The 20,161-nt window shown below is 43.3% G+C and overlaps 3 protein-coding genes and 1 pseudogene across 8 annotated transcripts; 3 read left to right on the top strand and 1 right to left on the bottom strand.

The window, feature by feature from the left end:
• Positions 1 to 968: 968 nt before the first annotated feature.
• LOC136507839 (uncharacterized) lies at positions 969 to 2,823 on the bottom strand. Its single transcript, XM_066502441.1, has 7 exons — positions 2,643 to 2,823; positions 2,430 to 2,539; positions 2,274 to 2,368; positions 1,967 to 2,054; positions 1,818 to 1,879; positions 1,489 to 1,754; positions 969 to 1,405 (listed from the first exon to the last, which is right to left on the bottom strand). Exons 1-7 carry the CDS (start codon positions 2,821 to 2,823, stop codon positions 1,164 to 1,166), a joined length of 1,044 nt encoding a protein of 347 aa, XP_066358538.1. The 3' UTR covers positions 969 to 1,163.
• A 193-nt stretch (positions 2,824 to 3,016) lies between these two features.
• On the top strand, positions 3,017 to 16,027 carry LOC136507838 (putative pectinesterase 11; annotated as a pseudogene).
• Positions 4,286 to 15,138, top strand: LOC136508972 (replication protein A 70 kDa DNA-binding subunit B-like). 6 transcript variants are annotated; one of them, XM_066503750.1, is made up of 17 exons: positions 4,286 to 4,501; positions 4,919 to 5,016; positions 5,163 to 5,233; positions 5,674 to 5,851; positions 11,949 to 12,102; positions 12,248 to 12,516; positions 12,617 to 12,719; positions 12,821 to 12,960; positions 13,073 to 13,154; positions 13,230 to 13,356; positions 13,475 to 13,626; positions 13,722 to 14,106; positions 14,191 to 14,246; positions 14,352 to 14,414; positions 14,501 to 14,593; positions 14,704 to 14,779; positions 14,861 to 15,138. In XM_066503750.1, exons 6-15 carry the CDS (start codon positions 12,288 to 12,290, stop codon positions 14,544 to 14,546), a joined length of 1,383 nt encoding a protein of 460 aa, XP_066359847.1. In that variant the 5' UTR covers positions 4,286 to 4,501; positions 4,919 to 5,016; positions 5,163 to 5,233; positions 5,674 to 5,851; positions 11,949 to 12,102; positions 12,248 to 12,287; the 3' UTR covers positions 14,547 to 14,593; positions 14,704 to 14,779; positions 14,861 to 15,138. The 6 variants fall into 6 exon arrangements, with proteins under 6 accessions (XP_066359847.1, XP_066359846.1, XP_066359848.1 ...); XM_066503749.1 differs by having other exon boundaries at positions 5,163 to 5,314; XM_066503751.1 differs by lacking the exon at positions 5,674 to 5,851.
• LOC136508971 (uncharacterized) lies at positions 6,605 to 9,758 on the top strand. Its single transcript, XM_066503747.1, has 4 exons — positions 6,605 to 6,801; positions 6,883 to 6,954; positions 7,074 to 8,459; positions 8,596 to 9,758. Exons 3-4 carry the CDS (start codon positions 7,304 to 7,306, stop codon positions 9,699 to 9,701), a joined length of 2,262 nt encoding a protein of 753 aa, XP_066359844.1. The 5' UTR covers positions 6,605 to 6,801; positions 6,883 to 6,954; positions 7,074 to 7,303; the 3' UTR covers positions 9,702 to 9,758.
• Positions 16,028 to 20,161: the final 4,134 nt, after the last annotated feature.

Below are 20,161 nucleotides of genomic sequence, written 5' to 3'. Positions count from 1 at the left end.
TTGTGCTGTAATATCTTATCGAAATATCATAATAAAAACTACCCTCTGGACCGAATTTTCTGTGTATCGTATCGTTGTCCCTTTTTCATGAAATCTGGTCAAATAGACTATGAACATAATGCAACAGACGAGCCCCTTACCGATCAAACGTGCGGCTAAAAAGCCCAGGAAAGGATCGGGAAAACCGACGACAACGTGATGATGTAGGAGCGCTCAACATGGACCGACCGATTGGCATACGCCATGAACTCACAGGTATTTAAAACTTGCATCTCATTATTTTTATCTTCTTTACGCCTACTTCTCAAATCACGGTTCAATATTTCGAAACCGAAAGGAAAAAAAGGGCACAAGCAAGATAAAAACATGTGAGACTAGATTTCTAAGCGCAAAACAAAAGAGACGCTCTGTCATCTGAAGGTCCGAAGGCTCGACGGAGACCTTGACTTCAAGATGACTCAAGCGCACGATAAGCTAGGTGCTCACCATATAAAGGTCCATTGTGCCCGACGGGGTGCTCGACTTTATATAGGGCGAAGTAACATCGTTTCAAGGCTAGAGACCCGACGGGGTCCTTCCCTTAAAACTGATCCAGTTACTCAACCCAATTCTAGGACCAAGTTATGTAAGGCCAACACGCTCGAAAGGCAGTTTCGATCTATCGGATCTGGAAACACAAGCAATTCGCACCTCATCAAGACCCTTGGACGAGCCGATAGTTGCTAGTGGCCACTAGGCAATGAGGCTCGGGGGCTCCTAAGTAAGCCAATGAAAGTCGAACCCAATAAATCAGAGAAAGCCTCGCTGCTTTCCATTCAAGAGCACGACATCTTGACCACAAAGCAAGGGGGCTCCTATACTGCCTCTCCAAAATACGCAGGAAAATGCTCGGCCAATCGAGAAGCTGGCAAGGTTTTCACAGCTTGTCAAGACTCTCAAGTAAGGCAGAAGCATGCTAGACAGTATAAGAAGCAGGTTAAAACAGGCAAATATTTGTCACCCTCCCATACCATACAAATAATGTTCAAACGACACAAAGTCAATTATCATCTTCATCCTCGCCCTCACTGCCAGCGTCCTCATCGTCGGAGAGAGCAAGATTAAGGTTCTCCACGAAAGATCGGGCCATAGGCTGGACTAAATCCAGATACTGCTGAGCCTCGTCAGCCTGAGTGCATTTGTACCCCAACGTCAAAGTCGGGTTGTTGACGGCTCTTAATAACGCCAATCGCGTGCCCGACCGCAGTGGTAGCCCCTTCGATCAACTTCTCCTCCACGGCACGATGACGCTCTTCGGCAGCAACGCGGGCAGCTTCAGATGCCCCCAGCTTCTCGTTCAGATCCTTGATTAGCCTCGCAGTAGCAGCCTTCTCGCTAAGCATCCTCTCGAGCAGAGTAGCTTGCTCTGAAAAAGCGACGGTAAAAACAGGATCATAGCTTGAACAAGAACTGAGAGAGGCACGAAACCTAAGAAGATAAAAGACGTACTGTCGTTCCGATCCTTCACAACAGCAACCTCCGCCTCCAAAGTGGCTAATCGCTGCGCTGATTGACTGGCCTGATCGCGATCCCGTTGCCAGAGGGACTGACAGACCTTCAACTCAGCAGCAATCGCCTCAATACGAGAAGGTTCGGGGTGAGGGATCTCAGGATGATGCACTCCAGGGTACACAGAAAGAGCGATCGGTGAAGCTCCCGGCAGTGTGGGCTGTTTCGACTCCTTGACAGATGATTCGACGGGAAAAGAAGCTTCCCTAAAAAGCATCAAGGCGATTAGGGGAAATAAGTGAGAGGAAAGACTACCATATCAAACTCACGGGTCGAGGGTGATGTGGCACTTCAGCTTCTTCGACCTTGCACCCGAGGATTTTTTGGTAGACTGCTCCTGAACACAAGCCCCTCGCTCAAGCTTTTCCAAGTCATCGAATGTCCTGATCAATCTACTGAAAACACGTCGGAGCGATACCTGAGTCTTAGGACACGTGACAACTCTCTTCTGGAGCACCTTCGGGCGTGTTGGTTGGCCTTGACCAGCTACCGCCTCAGAAGGCGGGCTTTTTGAGTTGCCTCAACTCCTTTTTGGCTTCGGTAGCACCACCTCCTCAGCAGCTCCCGATGACCGAGTCCTCCGTTTGGAGACTGCTGGTGGTGGAGCAGGCGTAGCAGCGTCCTGGGCGCTGGTAGCTGTGGCACCGACCTCGGGATCCTTGGTAGGACCGCGAGTAAGGCCAGGTTTCGCCTCCTTGGCAGGCGCCGTATGGGAAACGTCTCGCCCGACCACATCAGCAGCTGCTTCGACTTCAGGGCCATCCTCGGCGTCGCTATTCACCTCGACGCCTCCAGGTATCGGGCCGAATGGGGTATCATCCTGACAGAATGTGAGCGACTGAAAATGCATACTCAAAAGAGGGATCGGGCAAGAGCATTACCTTTGGTGGAGGATTCTCTGCACTATACGGCTCAGGCACTCCTGTCCAGACCGGCTGTTTAGTCTCCAGCATGTCCTTCACCCTAAGGGCGAGCCCCTTGTCATCCACCTCTGCAAGAAAAATGTGTCATCACTCACTTAATAAAATGACCAGAATGGAGCATGATCAGTCAAAGGCTACCTTCAGGTGACTCTCTGTTTGGATCCAAAATACCAGTGTAAGTACATGCGAGGGCCCAGTTCTTCAGAGGAATCAGACGCCACCGTGTAAACAACTCAACGACATGAGCAGCCATCAGGCCAGCTTTTTTCAGCTCCCTGATCCTGGTCGCCTGCCGTTTCATCTTCTCCGTCACAATCGGACTTGATTTCCAATTGTTGGAAACAACTGGCATCAAAGCTCTGCCCACAACCGGACTAGCTCCCCCCAGATCAAGGTAGAACCACTTCTTCTCATAACCTTTCCAACAGGTCTTGATGGGGAAGTGGATGTATTCCTCTACGGAGCGTAAAGAAAACCCAACAGATCCGATGGCCAGCTTCTCTTAGTACCAGACAACAATATAGTTATAGCGCCACAGGTCGACTATGGGCTTCATGCCGAGCCACGCCTCGTACAAGAATGCGAATACACTGAGCATCGACACGGCATTAGGTAGCAGGTGACACGTCTCGATCCTATAGTGCCAGCAAATTCGCTCAACAAATTGGGACGGGAACGCCCCAAATCCACACTTGATGTGGGCTACGAACGTGGGGATAAAATTGGTCTCAGGAAAGGGGGTCACCTCGCCTTTAGCAGCCTTCCAGGTTCGGATCTGAGGATCTGGCAGTGTGCCCGTGAAACATCTCCCACCGAAAACAAAGATACGTGTGCGAGATCAAGACAGAGACAGGACAGACAGATAGATCAAAGAAATGAGCAGAGTATTGTAATAATATGCATGCAGTGATTTGATCAAAAAAAAAAAACATGCAGTGAGAAGGTGGTGGTGAGTTTCTCTGGTGGGCACGGGCCCGAGCGCCGACTCCACCATCGTCACCTGGAAGGGACCGTGGAATCACACCAGCCCGTCCGAGTTTCCTCTCTTCGTGCAACGGCAAGCCTCTGACTTCGTCGCCAGGCGCATCACATTCCAGGTGTGTACGTACGTTGTTGTTGTTGTTGTTGTGCATGCTTCTGCTCTCGATCGATCATGCAAGCATCATCACCCTTAAATAAATAAAATTAAATTGATAACTCGTTAATTGCGCCACGTACGTGTGCATGCATGCAGAACACGTGGGGGACTAGTCAGCAGGCGGTTGCTGCGAGAGTCGACGGGGACAAAGCGGCCTTCTACGATTGCAGGTTCATATCTTACCAGGACACCTTACTTGACGCAGCAGGGCGACACTACTATCACGGATGCTATATAGAAGGCGCCACGGATTTCATATTCGGCAACGGCAAAGCCTTTTTCGAGGTATATATAGTTAACTTGCGGTACTAATCACCTCTGTTTTGTCTTAATAATTTTGTGCCCTTGGCTAGCTAGCTATATATATAATCTAGCTTATTAGGAGGGCCCGGCCGGGACAAAATCAGTTACTCCAGACAGGGGCGCCCTGCTCCTCCGCGAGAAACCACGTCCACGTATACCAAAATTGTTTACTGCCTTTGGATCGTGTTAGTGGACCGCGGTGATTTTATTTACTGGCTTCACAAAATCGGATTTTCCAATCAGCTGCCGTTCCTGCTAGCTTCATGGCCCCACTTCCTTCCGTTCCTTGTTTTACCTTCTCTCCGACCAGAATTACCTCGGCTTCTCCACCCTCGGCTTCCCTTTTCTTTTTACTGCCTCGGCTTCTCCCCGATCGGTCTCCTCGCCATTCTCACCGCGACGCGCCCCGTCTGCTCCGCCGCGCCGCGATTTCCTCCGCAGCCCGCCGGCGCGTCGCCGCTTCCTGTGCTCGCGACTTCCTCTGCGTTGCGTCGCCGCCTTAGGCTGCGAACGGCGGGTCGTCGGGAGGGGGTACTCACCTCCCTGCAGGTGCCGCTCCATTCCAACTAGCCGTCGGCCCGGTGTCCAGGTGGGTGCGGTCTGCTTTCCTCTTTCGCGGCTGTAGTTTCCTTTCCTCTGCGTTTGTATACGCCTCCATTGGGTTGCCGCGTTTTCTCCTCGCCGTGCCATTGGGGACACCTCGCTGCTGCTCATCCGTACCACCGTGGTGGGGGTCTTACTATTGTTCCTAGGTTTACAGTATAGGCTGCATGAACCCTACAATGTATGTCCTTATTTCTTCCTTATTTTTCCCCAACACATGCACCATCAACCGATACCGGCGCTTCGGGTATGGCTGCTGTCGTCATCGTGGCCATCTCCCCTTCTTTCCATCCTGCTTGCACAGGCCAGAATGAATGCATATATGCTAAATTGAAGCTGCCAATCAAAGAGTTCCCCAGTTCCAACCCTGTGCTCCACTGAATCTGCATTGTTCTTACTGCAGGAAGAAAATTAGTGCTGTTGCTGCTACTGCTGCATTGGGTCATTCACTGTCTGAAATTAGCTTCTGTGCTTTCCACTTGCCGTTCCAATCGCTGTCAGGTAACAGTGAGTTTGTTTATGAACTGCACCTCTACTTGCAATCAGCAATTGTTATGGTCTACTCACCTGACATGCCTATGGGCTTCTCTGCCTACTTCATACACATTGAAAGCCAACTGATTGTTCTGTTAATTCATTGCCTGCAGTAAAATACTTGCCCAACCTCAAGGCCGTGCTCCACTGCACCATTGATCTGCGCCGTTCTGCCCGTCACAAGGTAGTTGTTGTTCTTGGTGCTCCTGCTGCATTGGGTTGTTCACTATCACAATCGGTCTCCCTGCTCTCCAGTTGCTCTTAGGTAAAAAATGAATTCATATATGAGCTATACCTAGACTTTGAAGCATTGACTTTCGTAGTTTATCAGGCTGCTATGCCTCTGTTCTTTTTAGCCTTTGGGAAATATACCGTTATTATTGCCTGCACAGTGCCATTGTTGTTTTTCGGGAAGGAAAAAAAAACCGCGAAAAAAAGAGGAAAACAAATTTATGTCTTACCATGTTTTCGTACAACTCATCATATGTAGCTATCTTGCTGGATATTGCGCACCAATGTCATCTACCATATATATCTTGTATACATGAGGTGATAGAGGATGGGACAGATATTTATGGTATAGAGATTCAGCTACCGCCCAATGTAATTGACAGAAATTTGCAGACGTTATTCTTCTGGGCTAATCCTGATCTAGATCATGCTTTGGCGTACGAAGCAGCAGCCCTGCAGGCTCTTGTGGCTTTGCAAAGGATTTATGGCTCCGTCGTTGTTGATTATAGCATACATGAATTACAACTGTGTAGAGCTATAGCCCGGCGGCTTCTCCCAGTTGCAAATAGAGGTACACAGCTTGCAAGACTGGTAATAGCAGCCTCACAGCATCAGAACATACCTTTGTCCACCTTAACAGCCTATGCACAACAGTTATTATATGAGGTCGCTACAATTTCACGGCATAGTACCTTATAGTGTTTGTACCTTCAGCTTTCTCAGCTTACCTTCTTGTACTATTTCCCGCCTTCCATTGTAATTCCTCTTGTGCTATTTCCCGCCTTCCATTGTAACTAAAGTTTCCTAGAAGAAAAAATAAGGTTCCTATCTGCAAACATGTCTTGTCATTTTGGTGTTCTCATGTTCTTTGTTACTCAGCATATATTCACCATATCAGATTGAATCATATGTTCACAGATTAATATAGACATTTGGTCTATGCACAACCATTGACCATTGGCATTCGTCCAAATTGTTATTGTTGTCATTTATCCAACATAGAGTACAGTCCACTCATGTTACGTCTCGCTCATCTTAAAATTTTATATTTCGTCCAAGAGAATTGTTTTCATTGTTGTCTCCATACTAAGATGCACAGCCGTCAAAGTCTGTCGATTAACCAATTTATATGGCTGCGCAACACCCACGTATGTAAAATACTGTTTGCTTCCTTCGTTTTTCTATATATACGGTCTTCAGAACTGTGTTCAGGGACCTGCATATTTATATATATTAACATGTCTGACAATATATGTCTATATATAGCAGCGGAGGCTCCTGTGCGTATAGAGACCTCTGGTACTGCTACATCAATAGGCCGCCGCGCACGAGGACGTATGCGCCCTCAAGCCTACAGGCCCCTATGTTTACATACAGAATTATATGAATCCTGTTCGTACCTTACCTTTACAAACTTCTGATCAGGAAACAATAGTTCGTGCGCTCTAGAGACCTCTGATCCTTCAACAAGTAGGGACAAAAGAAGGAGGTTATTAAAGCAACATCGTCTTGTGTGGGGAGGTATTGAAACCTACTTCATAGAGCCCCTCTATCTCTGACCTTGCAAAATAAGTTTGCCTCAAAGACATAGTCCATGAGCAGGTGCAGCCTCCATCCACAGCGCTAATTTAGAGTGTGGTCATTTTGATGAAGACTTTGTAGAGGCTCTTAAAGGTAAAGCTGCCACATCTTTACACTACATATACCTTTACCTTTATTATGGTACACAACCAACAAAAGGTGTGCATAGGACTCATTAGCATCTATCTACCTGTTGCCTATGAACAAATCAGATTCATATCCTGGAAGATCGTATTATGGTGGACCTGATCAACAATGCTGTAACTGCCGAGCCATTTTTTGGAACGCCGAAAGAGTTGGCAAGGATTCGCAGGGTTCTTCTGGGTCAGTTATCTACAACACATGCTGCAAAGGAGGCAAAGTTGTTCCGCGATTCCTGCCCAGACCTGAGCCTTTAGCAACACTGGCAAGATTTGACGGGGGACCCATCTCTAATAAGTTTATGAAAAATATAAGACAATACAACTGTCTTTTTGCATTCACTTCTATGGGAGCAAACATAGATCGATCCATGAATGATGGTAGAGGCCCCCCTGTTTTCAAAATCTGTGGACAGATTCATCACCGCATCGGGTCTTTGTTACCTCCAGATGGCCAGCCTGCCAAGTTTATTCAGCTGTATGTGTACGATACAGCCATTGAGGTGCAGAATAGACTAGCCTCTTTAGGCCAAGACGATACAAGAGCATCAGATCTAGATCCAACTATTGTTCAGTCCCTGGCCACCATGCTTGATCAACACAATTCTTTTGCACAGCAGTTCAGGATGGCCAGGAACAGGCTGGCGGATGATGAAACCGAGGATTTTATTATCCGCATTGTTGCTCCAAGAGATGGAGATCCGCCACAATACAGTTTACCGACCACAGATCAGCTAGCAATGCTTGTAGTTGGTGATTTCAGTTATGAAGCCTTTGAGCGGGACATTATTGTGCAGAAACAAACAGGAGATCTTCAACAAATTTCTGCCCTGCATCCCGCATTTATGCCGCTCCAGTACCCTTTGTTGTTTCCATATGCTGAGCGGGGTTGGCAGACCGGGATTCTGTATACTGGTGTCACACAAACAACACAAAATGCTCATGTAAAGCTTACCATGCAAGACTACTACTGTTACATGTTTCACTATAGGAAGAATGAGCCAAACCCATATTTGAGCTACGGTGCACTATCAAGCCAGGCCAAAGTTGATGCTCGAGCCTGTGTAGACGAAAACAGGCTCAGATACATAGTAGATAATCAGGCTGATATCAGAATGGAAAGTATCCAAGGAATTTGTGATGCAATTAGTAGAGGATCAACAGAAGGAAGTGAAATGGGGAAGATGACTGTGTTACCAGCATCACATACAGGCGGCAGACGTTACATGATACAGAACTATCATGATGGCATAGCTATTTGTAGAGAATATGGTCCTCCTGATTTCTTTGTTACATTCACATGCAATCCTAAATGGCTGGAGATTGCTGAAGCTATTTTTGAACCTGGACAAAAGCCAGCTGATAGGAATGATTTAATAGTCAGAGTCTTCAACATGAAATTAGAAGAACTTCTACATGATATTAAAGGTGGTACGCCTTTTGGACCCTGCAATGCTGGTACGCACCCATGCCTGTGGACAATATCTTCATATCCTTGCTTCAATATAACCCGTTTTATTCCTACCAACATACCCACTATTTCCAAAAATTCACTACCTCCTGCCTGTATTGACATTGTTCCATTCCAATGCAGTGCTTCACACTGTTGAATTCCAGAAAAGGGGGCTTCCGCATGCGCATATTATCCTATGGACCTCGGCGGATACATCCAATCCAACTCCGGCAACCATAGATAAATATGTGACCGCAGAAATACCTGATCCAAAAACAGATCCACTAGGCTATGCTCTTGTCTCAGAACACATGGTACATGGACCATGTGGTAAAGACAACCCAAGATGCCCATGCATGAAGAATAGAAAATGTTCAAAACATTTTCCCAAACCATATCAAGAAGAGACCACAGTTAGCAATACTGGTTTCGCAGTGTACAGAAGAAGGCAGAACACACTTTTTGTTCAGAAAGGAGGCCTCCAAATGGATAATAGATGGGTTGTCCCATACAATATGCTACTGCTGAAGAAGTACCAGGCACATATTAATGTTGAATGGTGTAATAAAACTACTTTCATCAAGTACCTCTTCAAATATGTGACCAAAGGAGCCGACTATAGTAAGGCTTATCTACAAAGAGTTAAGAGAGGTCAATCAGCACCATATGATGAGCAGACAAATACTGTAAACGAGGTAAAGGAATACCTCGATTGCAGATATATTTGTGAGCAGGATGCATGTTGGAGAATGTTTGGATATGATATTCACAGGCACCACTCAGCTGTGGAGAGAATGCCTGTACATCTTCCAAACGAAAACTTCGTAAGTTTCATCGCCAAAACAAAAATGAACAAGTTAGTGTCTGCAGAATTTTTAAGAAGAACAATGTTAATTCAGTGGTTTGTCTGCAACCAAATTTTTCCTGAAGCTAGAACGCTAACTTATCCACAGTTTCCTTCAAAATGGCTATGGGATCAAAGAGACAGGAAGTGGCATAAGCGCAAGCAGCAGTTTGGTAAAATAGGCTGCCTTCATTATGTACATCCATCAGCTGGTGAACGGTACTACCTTCGGATGTTGCTTCTAACAGTTAAAGGTGCCACAAGCTACGAGCATCTTAGGTTTCACAACCGAAGATATCATCGCACATTTAAAGAGGCCTGCCGCTCACGTGGTCTTCTAGGCGATGACCAAGAGTGGTACAATGCTTTTGATGAGGCAGCTGCTTGGGCTACTTCAGCATAGCTACGCAGTTTGTTCATAACTATGGTGCTCTTCTGCGAAGTAGGTGACGAAAACAGCTTCTTTGAGAAGGTTTGGCGCCATCTATCTGATGATATTATTTATCAGTATAGAGATATGGTTGGTGATCCAAATTATGCATTACCTGATTCACGAACTAGAGATATTCTTCTGGATGAGCTATCTGTTTTATTCTCGCAGTCTAGTAGGAACATAGTTGACTTCAATCTACCGCCAAAGACACATGCTGAATATCCTGTTCTATACAACCGTTTGGTTGAGGAAGAGCAATCACATCCTTCTGATCCATCCATTGACATGAATAATCCAACTCTCTCTCTGAACCAAGATCAGACAATTGCTTTCAACGCAATAGTACAAAGAGTGGAGCGAAAGGAACCTGGATTCTTCTTTGTATCAGGATATGGAGGGACTGGTAAAACATATCTATGGAATCGAATAGTTGGCTACCTCAGAGGGAAGAATAAGATTGTACTTACTGTAGCATCTTCGGGTGTGGCTGCGCTGCTGTTACCAGGAGGTCGCACAGCTCATTCAAGATTCAAAATTCCCTGTGAGGTAGAAGATGATATGATCTGCGATGTCAGCAGGGGCACAATGCTTTCTGAACTTATTGAGCTTACAAGTCTCGTAATTTGGGATGAAGCCCTCATGGCTAATAGAAAATGCTTTGAAGCTTTAGATCGCACATTTCGGGACCTTCAAAAGCTCAAAAACCCAGAAGCTACAAATATTCCATTTGGTAGTAAAGTTGTTGTTTTGGGAGGAGATCTCAGGCAAATTTTACCAGTGGTTGAAGGAGGTAGCAAACAAGATATCATCAATGCCACCATAATCAGATCCCGGTTATGGGCTCATGTTGAAATACTTAACCTAAAACAAAATATGCGACTAATATGTTCACCAAATGATGCTTGTGAACAGCAAGAGGTGGCAGCATTCAGTAAATGGATATTGGATATCGGCGAAGGCAAAATACCATGCACTGCCAGAGAAGGAGAGGATGACCCAACCTGGATAACAATACCACAAAAACTGCTTATAGTTCCTGCTGAAGACAAACTTGCAGCCATTGTGCACTCAGTGTATCCTAACTTTCATACCAGATATAGAGACCCTGCGTATCTTTCACAGAGAGCCATACTAGCTCCAACAAATGAACTCACAGATTCAATTAATGATTACATGGTTCCCTTAGTTCATGGTAAAGAGAAGGAATACTTGAGTTCAGATACTATTGACAAATCCACTGCTCAGCACGAAGCATATGATCTCCTATATCCAATTGAGTTCCTAAACTCAATTAATGGTAACAATTTCCCACGGCATAGAATTGTACTGAAACCAGGAGTTCCAATAATGTTATTACGCAACCTCAACCAAAGGGCAGGTCTTTGTAATGGAACAAGGCTGATTGTTACCTCTGTTGGGGAATGGACGGTTGAAGCAAAAATTATGAATGGGCGGCAAGGAAACCAGACCTTCGCTATACCGCGCATAACTTTAACTTTGAAAAGCAACAAGTGGCCATTTGTCTTACAACGCCGCCAATATCCAATTAGAGTCTGCTATGCTATGACAATCAATAAAAGCCAAGGACAGACGCTCTCAGCAGTTGGTGTGTACCTGAAGAAACCAATTTTTTCGCATGGTCAACTATACGTTGCTGTTTCGCGTGTAACCACAAAACAAGGGCTAAAAATCTACATTGAAGATGACGAAGGCGAACCAAGCACTGAAACCAAGAACGTTGTTTACAAGGAAGTGCTTCAGTATCTAAGTTAAACATCAACTGCAACCTGTTTCTATCGACATTTTGCCTCCTATTGAATCTTCGTATCTGTGATGGATTATGAAATAGCATGTCCCTGCAACTTATCTATGAAAGACCATCTGCTCTCATCAATGTTTTGCTTCATGGTTGCATCTACCACATCAACAAGATATAGAATAGTATAGAAACTTATGTACAGTAGGTATAATTAGGCCTGCGTGCCTACCATAGCCAGAGTTCGGCTTGTATAAATGATCCTTAAAATCCTTTCAGACTAGGATTTAGGGTGTACTCCCAGTATGTACAGCAGTAGAAGCTCAATGCTTCCATTTGATTATGTAACAAATGCAATGTCTACTTCTCATGAGAAAAAAAAAATCAAAAACAGCCTTCTGTTCCTGATTTTCTTTACCATATATGCATAAAAGGATGACACCTTACTCTATATCTGCCAGGTTCACCATGCAGCAGCCAAGGTTTCTCAACAACCTACAAAAAGGCCGCCATGCAGAAGGCATCACTACTCGAGTCGTTAGGAAATGGACTCACTATGAAAACATGGGCCAGGGACCACCTCTGTATGTTGGCATGGTTTTAGCAGATGCAAAGGTACCCTCTTCGCCTACTGAAAATCAGATTCGGGTTATTTCTCCAAAAAAAAAAATCAATACACTATATTCAGTGCTATAGCTTTCGCTATTACATATTCATGGTCATACCATCTGACTAATTTATTGCACAATAATAATATCAGGGACACGCCATGTATGCAGAGATTTCAAATGATCTGATCAATGAGATGGCTCCTTTTCGACATTGGAAAGGTTTACATCATCAAAAAATTTGTTGTCGACAGTGCCAAAAGGAGTTATAGACCAGTTGACAAAGATCTGATGATAGGGCTTACAACATACACAGACATTGAGCTTGTTGCAAACCCTCCACGCTCAATCCCTCACTACATTTATAGACTCACTCAATTTCCAGCTATAAAACCAGCGCGAATGGTCTACAACTTAACAGGTACTTTGCATTGACAGAAACCATTCTTAATAAATTGTACTTTGATTTCCATTTGTGCATATTTTTGACAACTAACGCACTCTCATTGTAAAATCTTAAGATGTGATTGGTTACCTCGTCAAGTATGAGGCAGCACAAACGTTTGTGCCCAAGAACAAAGAAAAGGCTAAAACACTCAGGGAGATCTACATCAAGGACCTGAGGTATGTGAACGATCCAACTATCATCGGTTATAGTACGCTCCGTTTATCACCACTTCAAAAAAACAATCAGATTCTTTTTGCTAAAATTAGTTCACATCCAGGGATAACATGATGAAGATTACCCTCTGGGGCGATCATGCTAGAGACTTCAGTATTAACAATATATATGACAATGAGACTGGTAATCTTATTGTTTGCCTTGTTGTTGGTTGCACACCCCGAGAAGATATAAAAAATAATGGTAATTCATCTTTTACAATTCCATTGACCAGTGCTAACTGTATATATGTTGACAGAAACCAAGGCAACATACTTTTATATACCAGAAATAACACAGCTCTATCCTTTTGCAGATAGACCATGCCTAACTGAGAGTTCAGCTTGTTCCTACTACTTAAACCCTGATATTCCAGAGGCGCGCCCTTTTCACTCTAGGTAAGAGCTTCATCAAACTAAGGCCATACATTACTTATCCATCACATGCTTCCATACTAAACTTACCATCATCAGATTCAAGAACACTCCGGTGTACATCGATCGACCAACAGAGGAAGAAACTTACACTCCAACTCAAGACATTCAACTTCCAGAGAAGACTATAGATGCCCTCAACCACGTAGACCCTTTTTGTGAGGAGGTACACGCTTTACATATTACACACTTAATTTCTTCGATACGAGTTCTTTACATACCTTGTATGCACAGCCTGCACCTCATCATATACTATAATATTTCAAATTTGCGTGTACGGACAGGGACCGTTCAAGTGTGCAGTGACAGTTGTGTCTATTACAAACACCTCGAACTGGTGGTACATGTCTTGCAAGCCATGTAAAAAGAAAGCTGAACAGCAGCTGGATGGCAGCTATAAGTGTCCCAGATGCCAAGGCACAACCACAATTCCTAGGTGCCTATTCCTCAAACCAAAGCCAGTTATAGTATATACAGACAGCCACTGTTTCCATAAATACTTACGGATTCACCTATTCTTTAATTGCACAGGTACTTGATATCATTTACAGGAAGAGATGAAACAGGTGAGGCAAGATTCTTTGCCTACGATGACGAGGCCTACAGGATGATTCAGAGAGATTGCGAAGCAGTACTAAACCCATTGGGCCCAAGGGATGCCCTGCCTCAGCCATTACAAAAAATCATAAACACCACATTTCTGCTCTCTGTTGACCTTACTAATGACTCATGCAAAACCACCAGATACAGACAATACCAGGTCAAAGCTGTTCTAGAAAGGCCACCAAAACAAACTTTAACTCAAAAAGTTTCTGTGGATCAGTATGATCAACAACAGCGAGCAGGTACGTCTACAGCCATGGAGAGTCCAGAGCATCAAGGTGAGGTGCTTCAGATTGAATCGGGAACACAGCAGGTAAACAAATTCTAGACTCATTGAGTCCTTTTTGCTAAAACTATTATAGATACTATCATAATCGTTATACTATACAAACCACAGACTCCAGTACCAGCTCTTGACGCCGACAACGACACCTCCAAAGATGATGATACTAGGTACAAAATAAACTCTAACTGCTGATTATATTTAATCCATAGACATATTTGCAACTACCACTCATTAGAATTAACTAACAGTTTTCCCGGTTTTGTTTCTACAAGATCATCGGGAATACAGCCTACTGCTCGCAGAACCTATTTGGCCGTGACGATTCAGCAGACAAGGTTAGCCGCATCGATTTACATGGTTCCAAATTTTATACACAGAACAATCACACGACACCCAAATATACTGATGCTATGAGTTACAGCAGCACGCTGAAAACAGCCAGGAGGACCAAACTGGCAGTGACCTAAAGAGAACTCTCACAGAATGCTTCATCATCTAAACCAAAAGCGAAAAAGTACAGTGCAGACACTCTCATGCTCAATATATTTCTAAGTTCATATCACTTCCTTATACATACGATTCCAGCACAGACATTCCGTTGCCTGACTTTGAAAAATATTACAGACCAAAATCTCTCCCTGAGAAGCAGGTTGGAAAAGATGGTTCACAGAATTAAGACTACCTTACTCCTATCGCAAAGGTAATCATCTCCACATAGCAGAATAGAAATACATTCACCAAAACAAGATTCAACTTTGTTTACCAATTCAACCGTCGGCAGGTAACATCGATGCCGCTACAATATGCGAGAGGCTTTTGCTCCCTACACCGGCCTACAGTGATGTTGCAGACTATCATAAGTATTTGGCCAGCCTAATATTATGTATACTACCAAACTCTGTTGCAGCACTCTGTGGTTACATAAACTTAGAATAGGTGCCTGTTCCCTGTATAATTCCCAGCCACCTTTCCTCTCCTATGCTATTCGCCATGACCGTAAACTATGCCATGTGATGAACATGTTCGTTTCCTGTAATGGTAGGTGCAGCTGCCTTTGCCAAAAACTATGCGCTGTTATCATCAAGGACATATGAAGGACATATTTTATATATCCGAATTTGAACCCAGCTATTTACTGTATCCGCCTACGATCTTGGGCCAAAGTATGGTCGTTTATCAATTTAGCTCTGTGTACGAAATTAACTTTAAACTGATCAAACTTTGCTCCTGAAAACGTACTACCGTTTTAACTCGGACATCATGTTGTCTCCTCAGTGCTACAACCATAGTCCATTTACCCACTAATCCATCAAAACTATATTAACGTCAAGTCTCCTACCATTAGCTACCGCACAATCTCACGGGCGCGCGAATGCGTGCGCCCCAGATACTAGTATACTCTGTACTCTATCAAATTAAACATCTGACTGTGTTCGTGCACTGTTTGTTTGCCCAGAGCTGCCACCTGCACTCCACCTCAGACGGCGAGGGAGCATTCACGGCGCAGGGGCGGGAAACATTGTCTCAGAACACCGGCTTCAGCTTTGTGAGGTGCGACCTCACCGGCAAGTCTGTCACCGGCAAGTCTGTCCTGGGCCGGCCGTGGCAAGCGTCTTCGCACTCTGCAACATGTCCGACACCGTGGCTCCCGTGGGCTGGAACTACTTCAAGGACCACCCCGAGTATCGGAGGTACGTGTATGTCCGATACCGATCGATCGAGATATATGCATGTGTGTACGTGTTTCCTTTTCTATTCGATCTGTGGCTGATCGACGTGTATGTTCAGCACGGCGTACTTCAGGCAGTACCAATGCAACGGGGCAGGATCAAGGACGGAGGGCAGAGTTGGCTGGGCGCACAACCACCTCTCTGCAGATGAAGCTAAACCGTTCCTTACCGCCGATGCTTGGGTTGATGCCCGACAGTGGCTTCGCCCTGAGGCGTAGAAATATTATTGGCCAGACACAATGTCACAATCATATATAGTCTCTATAGTATCTTCATCAATAATGGCAAATAATATATCTTAATAATATATACAAGCTCCATATAGTTGGTAATATAATAAATAAAGTTTCAATAAAGATATACTATATTATATGTCTCTCATCGTTTTTTTTATCTCTTTAAGTTTTTATCAATACTAGCAAATATACCCGTGCGTTGCAACGGGAGAAAAAACTATCAAACCATGATGGAAAACAACAACAAAAATAGTATCTATTTATGTTTTACATACTATATAATATTTGACATATATAATTTATTTTATTTATTACCACTATGGCATCCATAATATGAGCTACTGTTAGCTATAATATGATACTGTTCTATCAAAACTTTAAAAAAAGACATGAAAACTAAAAATACTCATTGTGATTTAAGTGTGTAATTAATAAGCAAAATAGATGACCAATTAATTTTGTATTCACCATCGGGTCATTTACTGGAACATCTTTTGCTATGGTTGATAGCGAGCGAATTAACCTGCTGGATCTACTACTTACAGGTTGGTTCCAGATGAGCAAACGATTCAATTTCAATCGTGTCGTGTCGTGTCGTGTCGTGTCGTGTCGTGTCTTAGACTGTCTTACTCATTTAACTACAAACAGCCACGCCGCCATCTCCTTCCGCGAGCGCTCCAACGTACGTTCAGGATCCTAAACGCGACGTGTCCTCGTATGGCCACTCCGCGCTGCCGTACATCTCGGGGGCTGTAGTACGGAGGCTTTGCCCCGGCAAGGTTCGGGTAGTGGAGCATGGACGTGTAACCCTTGACGATCTTGGGTTCCTGGTGGTATTTTTGTTATGGCTTATCGTGTTCACTTTAATCTATGTGTGTTGAGATGAAAATTAGTCCACCTCAACACGTGAATTCTCAACACACGTGAATTGATATGAAATCCGATTACATCCGAATAAAACCTTAGTAGGTAAGAAACTCAAGTCATGGGTAACACCAAGAAAAACATACGTACAAAACTCGGCCTCGGGTATATATTCATACAAAGTTAGTAGGTAAGAAACTCAAGTCATGGGTAACACCAAGAAAAACATACGTACAAAACTCGGCCTCGGGTATATATTCATATAAAGTTAAAATTTTAGGAAGAGGAAAAAATTAAACTCATGAATAGTAGCACTTTCGTCTTATTTGATAAATATTGTCCAATCGTGGACCAACTAAGCTCAAAAGATTCATCTCGTGATTTCCAACTAAACTGTGCAATTAGTTTTTTTTACCTACATTTAATGCTCCATGCAAGCGGCTAAAAATTGATGTGATGAAGAGAGAGTGAAAAAACTTGGAATTTAGAGGTGATCTAAACAAGGCCATAAGATGTGGATCATATGCCTTGTTTTGACACGGACTCGTTCTGTTTTTCTTTTGAGCAACACGGTTGTTGTGCATATATGGAAATATGGAAAGCTACCCCTGGATTTAGAATAGAACAAAGAAATAAAAAAACCTAACTGCATTTGAAAATAGTTTTGGTGGCCAATGTAAAATCTTTTCATCATTTTTTTATTGTTTTATAAAAAAATCAAATCCTTCACAGTAGAAGTGAACAAAAAGTTGTAGGGCACATATCTAATAGAAAGAAAAAGAAAAAAACAAGGGAACACTTTCCGATTGATGAATTACACAAGAAGCAGCAATCCTGGTTTCATGAACTTGAACGCTCTGGAATCGTAGCTAATCTTAAGCTAATGCAAGTTGTAACGCATAGCTAACTTTCAATCTTCCAGAGCTCCACTTGTGGATTCAAATGCATCACTCTAGTCTTAAGCCTAATTTGGACGCAAGTAGGAGCCAGACCCAGGGAGAGAAAACCTCCCATAGATAACTAAATGTCTTATTAAAATGACATCTCCATAGTTTGCTCACCCTAGTAAAAAGATAGGGATTCGAATGGGGATTTGAGTTTTCTTATATTTCCCTTAAGCTAAAAGTTACGTGTCTCTGGTTAATTACATGGAAACTGATTTGTAGGTTATTACTATGGCCTGGGTCCATTTTTTAGTTTCCCCTAGTTTTAACTTGTGATTTTGAAGTGAACCTTTACCACTCAATTGGAGTTGTGCAAGAAAAAATGAATACACACACATTCGCATAGGTGCTATGATGTACTAAATTGTTAAGTCTTTAATACCATTATTTTTGACAGATCGCTCTTATATACTCCCTCAGTACTCGTAAAGGAAGTCGTTTTGGATAAAGTTTGGGTCAAACATTGGGAATATAAATCATCAATAACTTTTAAGTTGTTGAGTTTGAGAATGTGAAAATTACATGAATAGATTTGTCTTGAAAATATTTTTATAAAATTGTTCCCGTAATCAATGCATATAAAAGTATTTATGGTGTAATCAATGCCCTCCATATATGTGTTACAGGGAGCACACAGGGCAGCTCCTGTAATCAATGCATATAAAAGTATATGATTTAGAAGTCATTTAGGACAGCCACACGGTCTCCTAGACACAACTTTGACATCTTGTTTTTATAAAAGTATTTATGTAAAAATAATATATGTATACTTTTATGATAATATTTTTCAAAACAAATCTATTCATATAATTTTCACATTTGCAATCATAAAAACTTAAAAGTTATTGATGATTTATATTTCAATGTTTGACCCAAAGCTTGTCCAAAACGACTTCTAAATCATATACGGAGGGAGTACATTAAAAAAATTCTAAACGCTAACATCAAGTGCTGGCGAGATGAAGACGAGAAGATCAGAGGATGGCGGCGTTTGTGGTCCTGGCCCTCCTGGCTCCTCTGAGCCCTCACGGCAAAAGAAATAAATAAAGTGCTAAAGTTTACGAATTTGGATTACATACTCAAATCGTGATCGCGGAAGATATTTTCAATAAATGGGTGATCATTAATAAACAAATCTTTGTTTATAAATGTGAACAAGATTTATCTTATTTTAAATAAGGAAAAAAGTCTACTTCACCCCCCACCTTTTATACTTGGTCTACTTTACCCCCCAACTATGAAACCGTCTGTTTTACCCCCTGAACTTTTCAAAAACCGTCTATTTTACCCCCTGGGCGGTTTTTCAGCGGCGGTTTGCTACAGTAACAGTAGGTTTGCTACAGGGGGTAAAATAGACGGTTTTGGAAAGTTCAGGGGGTAAAACAGATGGTTTCATAGTTGGGGGGTAAAGTAGACTAAGTATGAAAGGTGGGGGTGAAGTAGACTTTTTCCTTTTAAATAATATTTTTCCTTGCCATGATAAGGACGAACGGTTGGGTGTTAAAGAGATATACCTATATTCAAGAAGTAATAAACAGTGGGCTGCTAGCTAGAGATATACCAATATAATATACTAAGGAGTCCTATAAATGTTGGTCAAAGGGAGCCATCAGTAGAACACACTGAAGTTTATCAGTGCTCGAAGTCAAAGATGAGCAGCAGTCATCTTTCCATCTCAGCGGCCGCCGTTATCACCATCGTCTCTGTTGTGCTCCTGCTCAATTCTCATGTAGGGTCGTGCAGCTGCTACAAGCGAATCTTCGGCTTCGGCGACGGCACCATGGACACGGGCAATTTCGTGCACATGCTTGGGAAGGCACCGTCTAGGCTCAAGGAGCTCCCCTACGGCAAGACGTTTTTCAAGAATGCAACCGGCCGCATGTTGGATGGCCGTGTCCTCATTGATTTCTATGGTGTGTATATACGTTTTCACTGAATCCTTTCTATAGTATGCATATAGGTGGATCTAATTCAATTCGATGCCCAATCTTATTCGGTGTCCGTTGCGCCGGTAATGTTAACAACGCACTCCATCTTCAACAACGTACGCCATCTCCCTCGCGAAGTTAGGGGAGGGTAGTTGTCGTGGAGATGGGCAGGTGATGGGTAGAGCGGCGTTAAGGGGACGATGGCGTTAACGGGACGAGATTTTTATAAGGGGGAGGGCTGTAACACCTCGGTGTTAAGCATGCACTAACCTTCCATCCCATGAACATAATCATCATCACCTCATGCATAAGCATCATTCACGCATTTCATTTCGAAAGAAATGAAGTATCATTTCATGTGATGCTTAAGTTGATTGAAA

The sequence above is a fragment of the Miscanthus floridulus genome, chromosome 15 (assembly GCF_019320115.1).
Source record: "Miscanthus floridulus cultivar M001 chromosome 15, ASM1932011v1, whole genome shotgun sequence".
In the NCBI taxonomy this organism is placed as follows: Eukaryota; Viridiplantae; Streptophyta; class Magnoliopsida; order Poales; family Poaceae; genus Miscanthus; species Miscanthus floridulus.
Note: the sequence above shows the minus strand (reverse complement) of the source record. Positions and strands in the feature narration are given on the sequence as shown.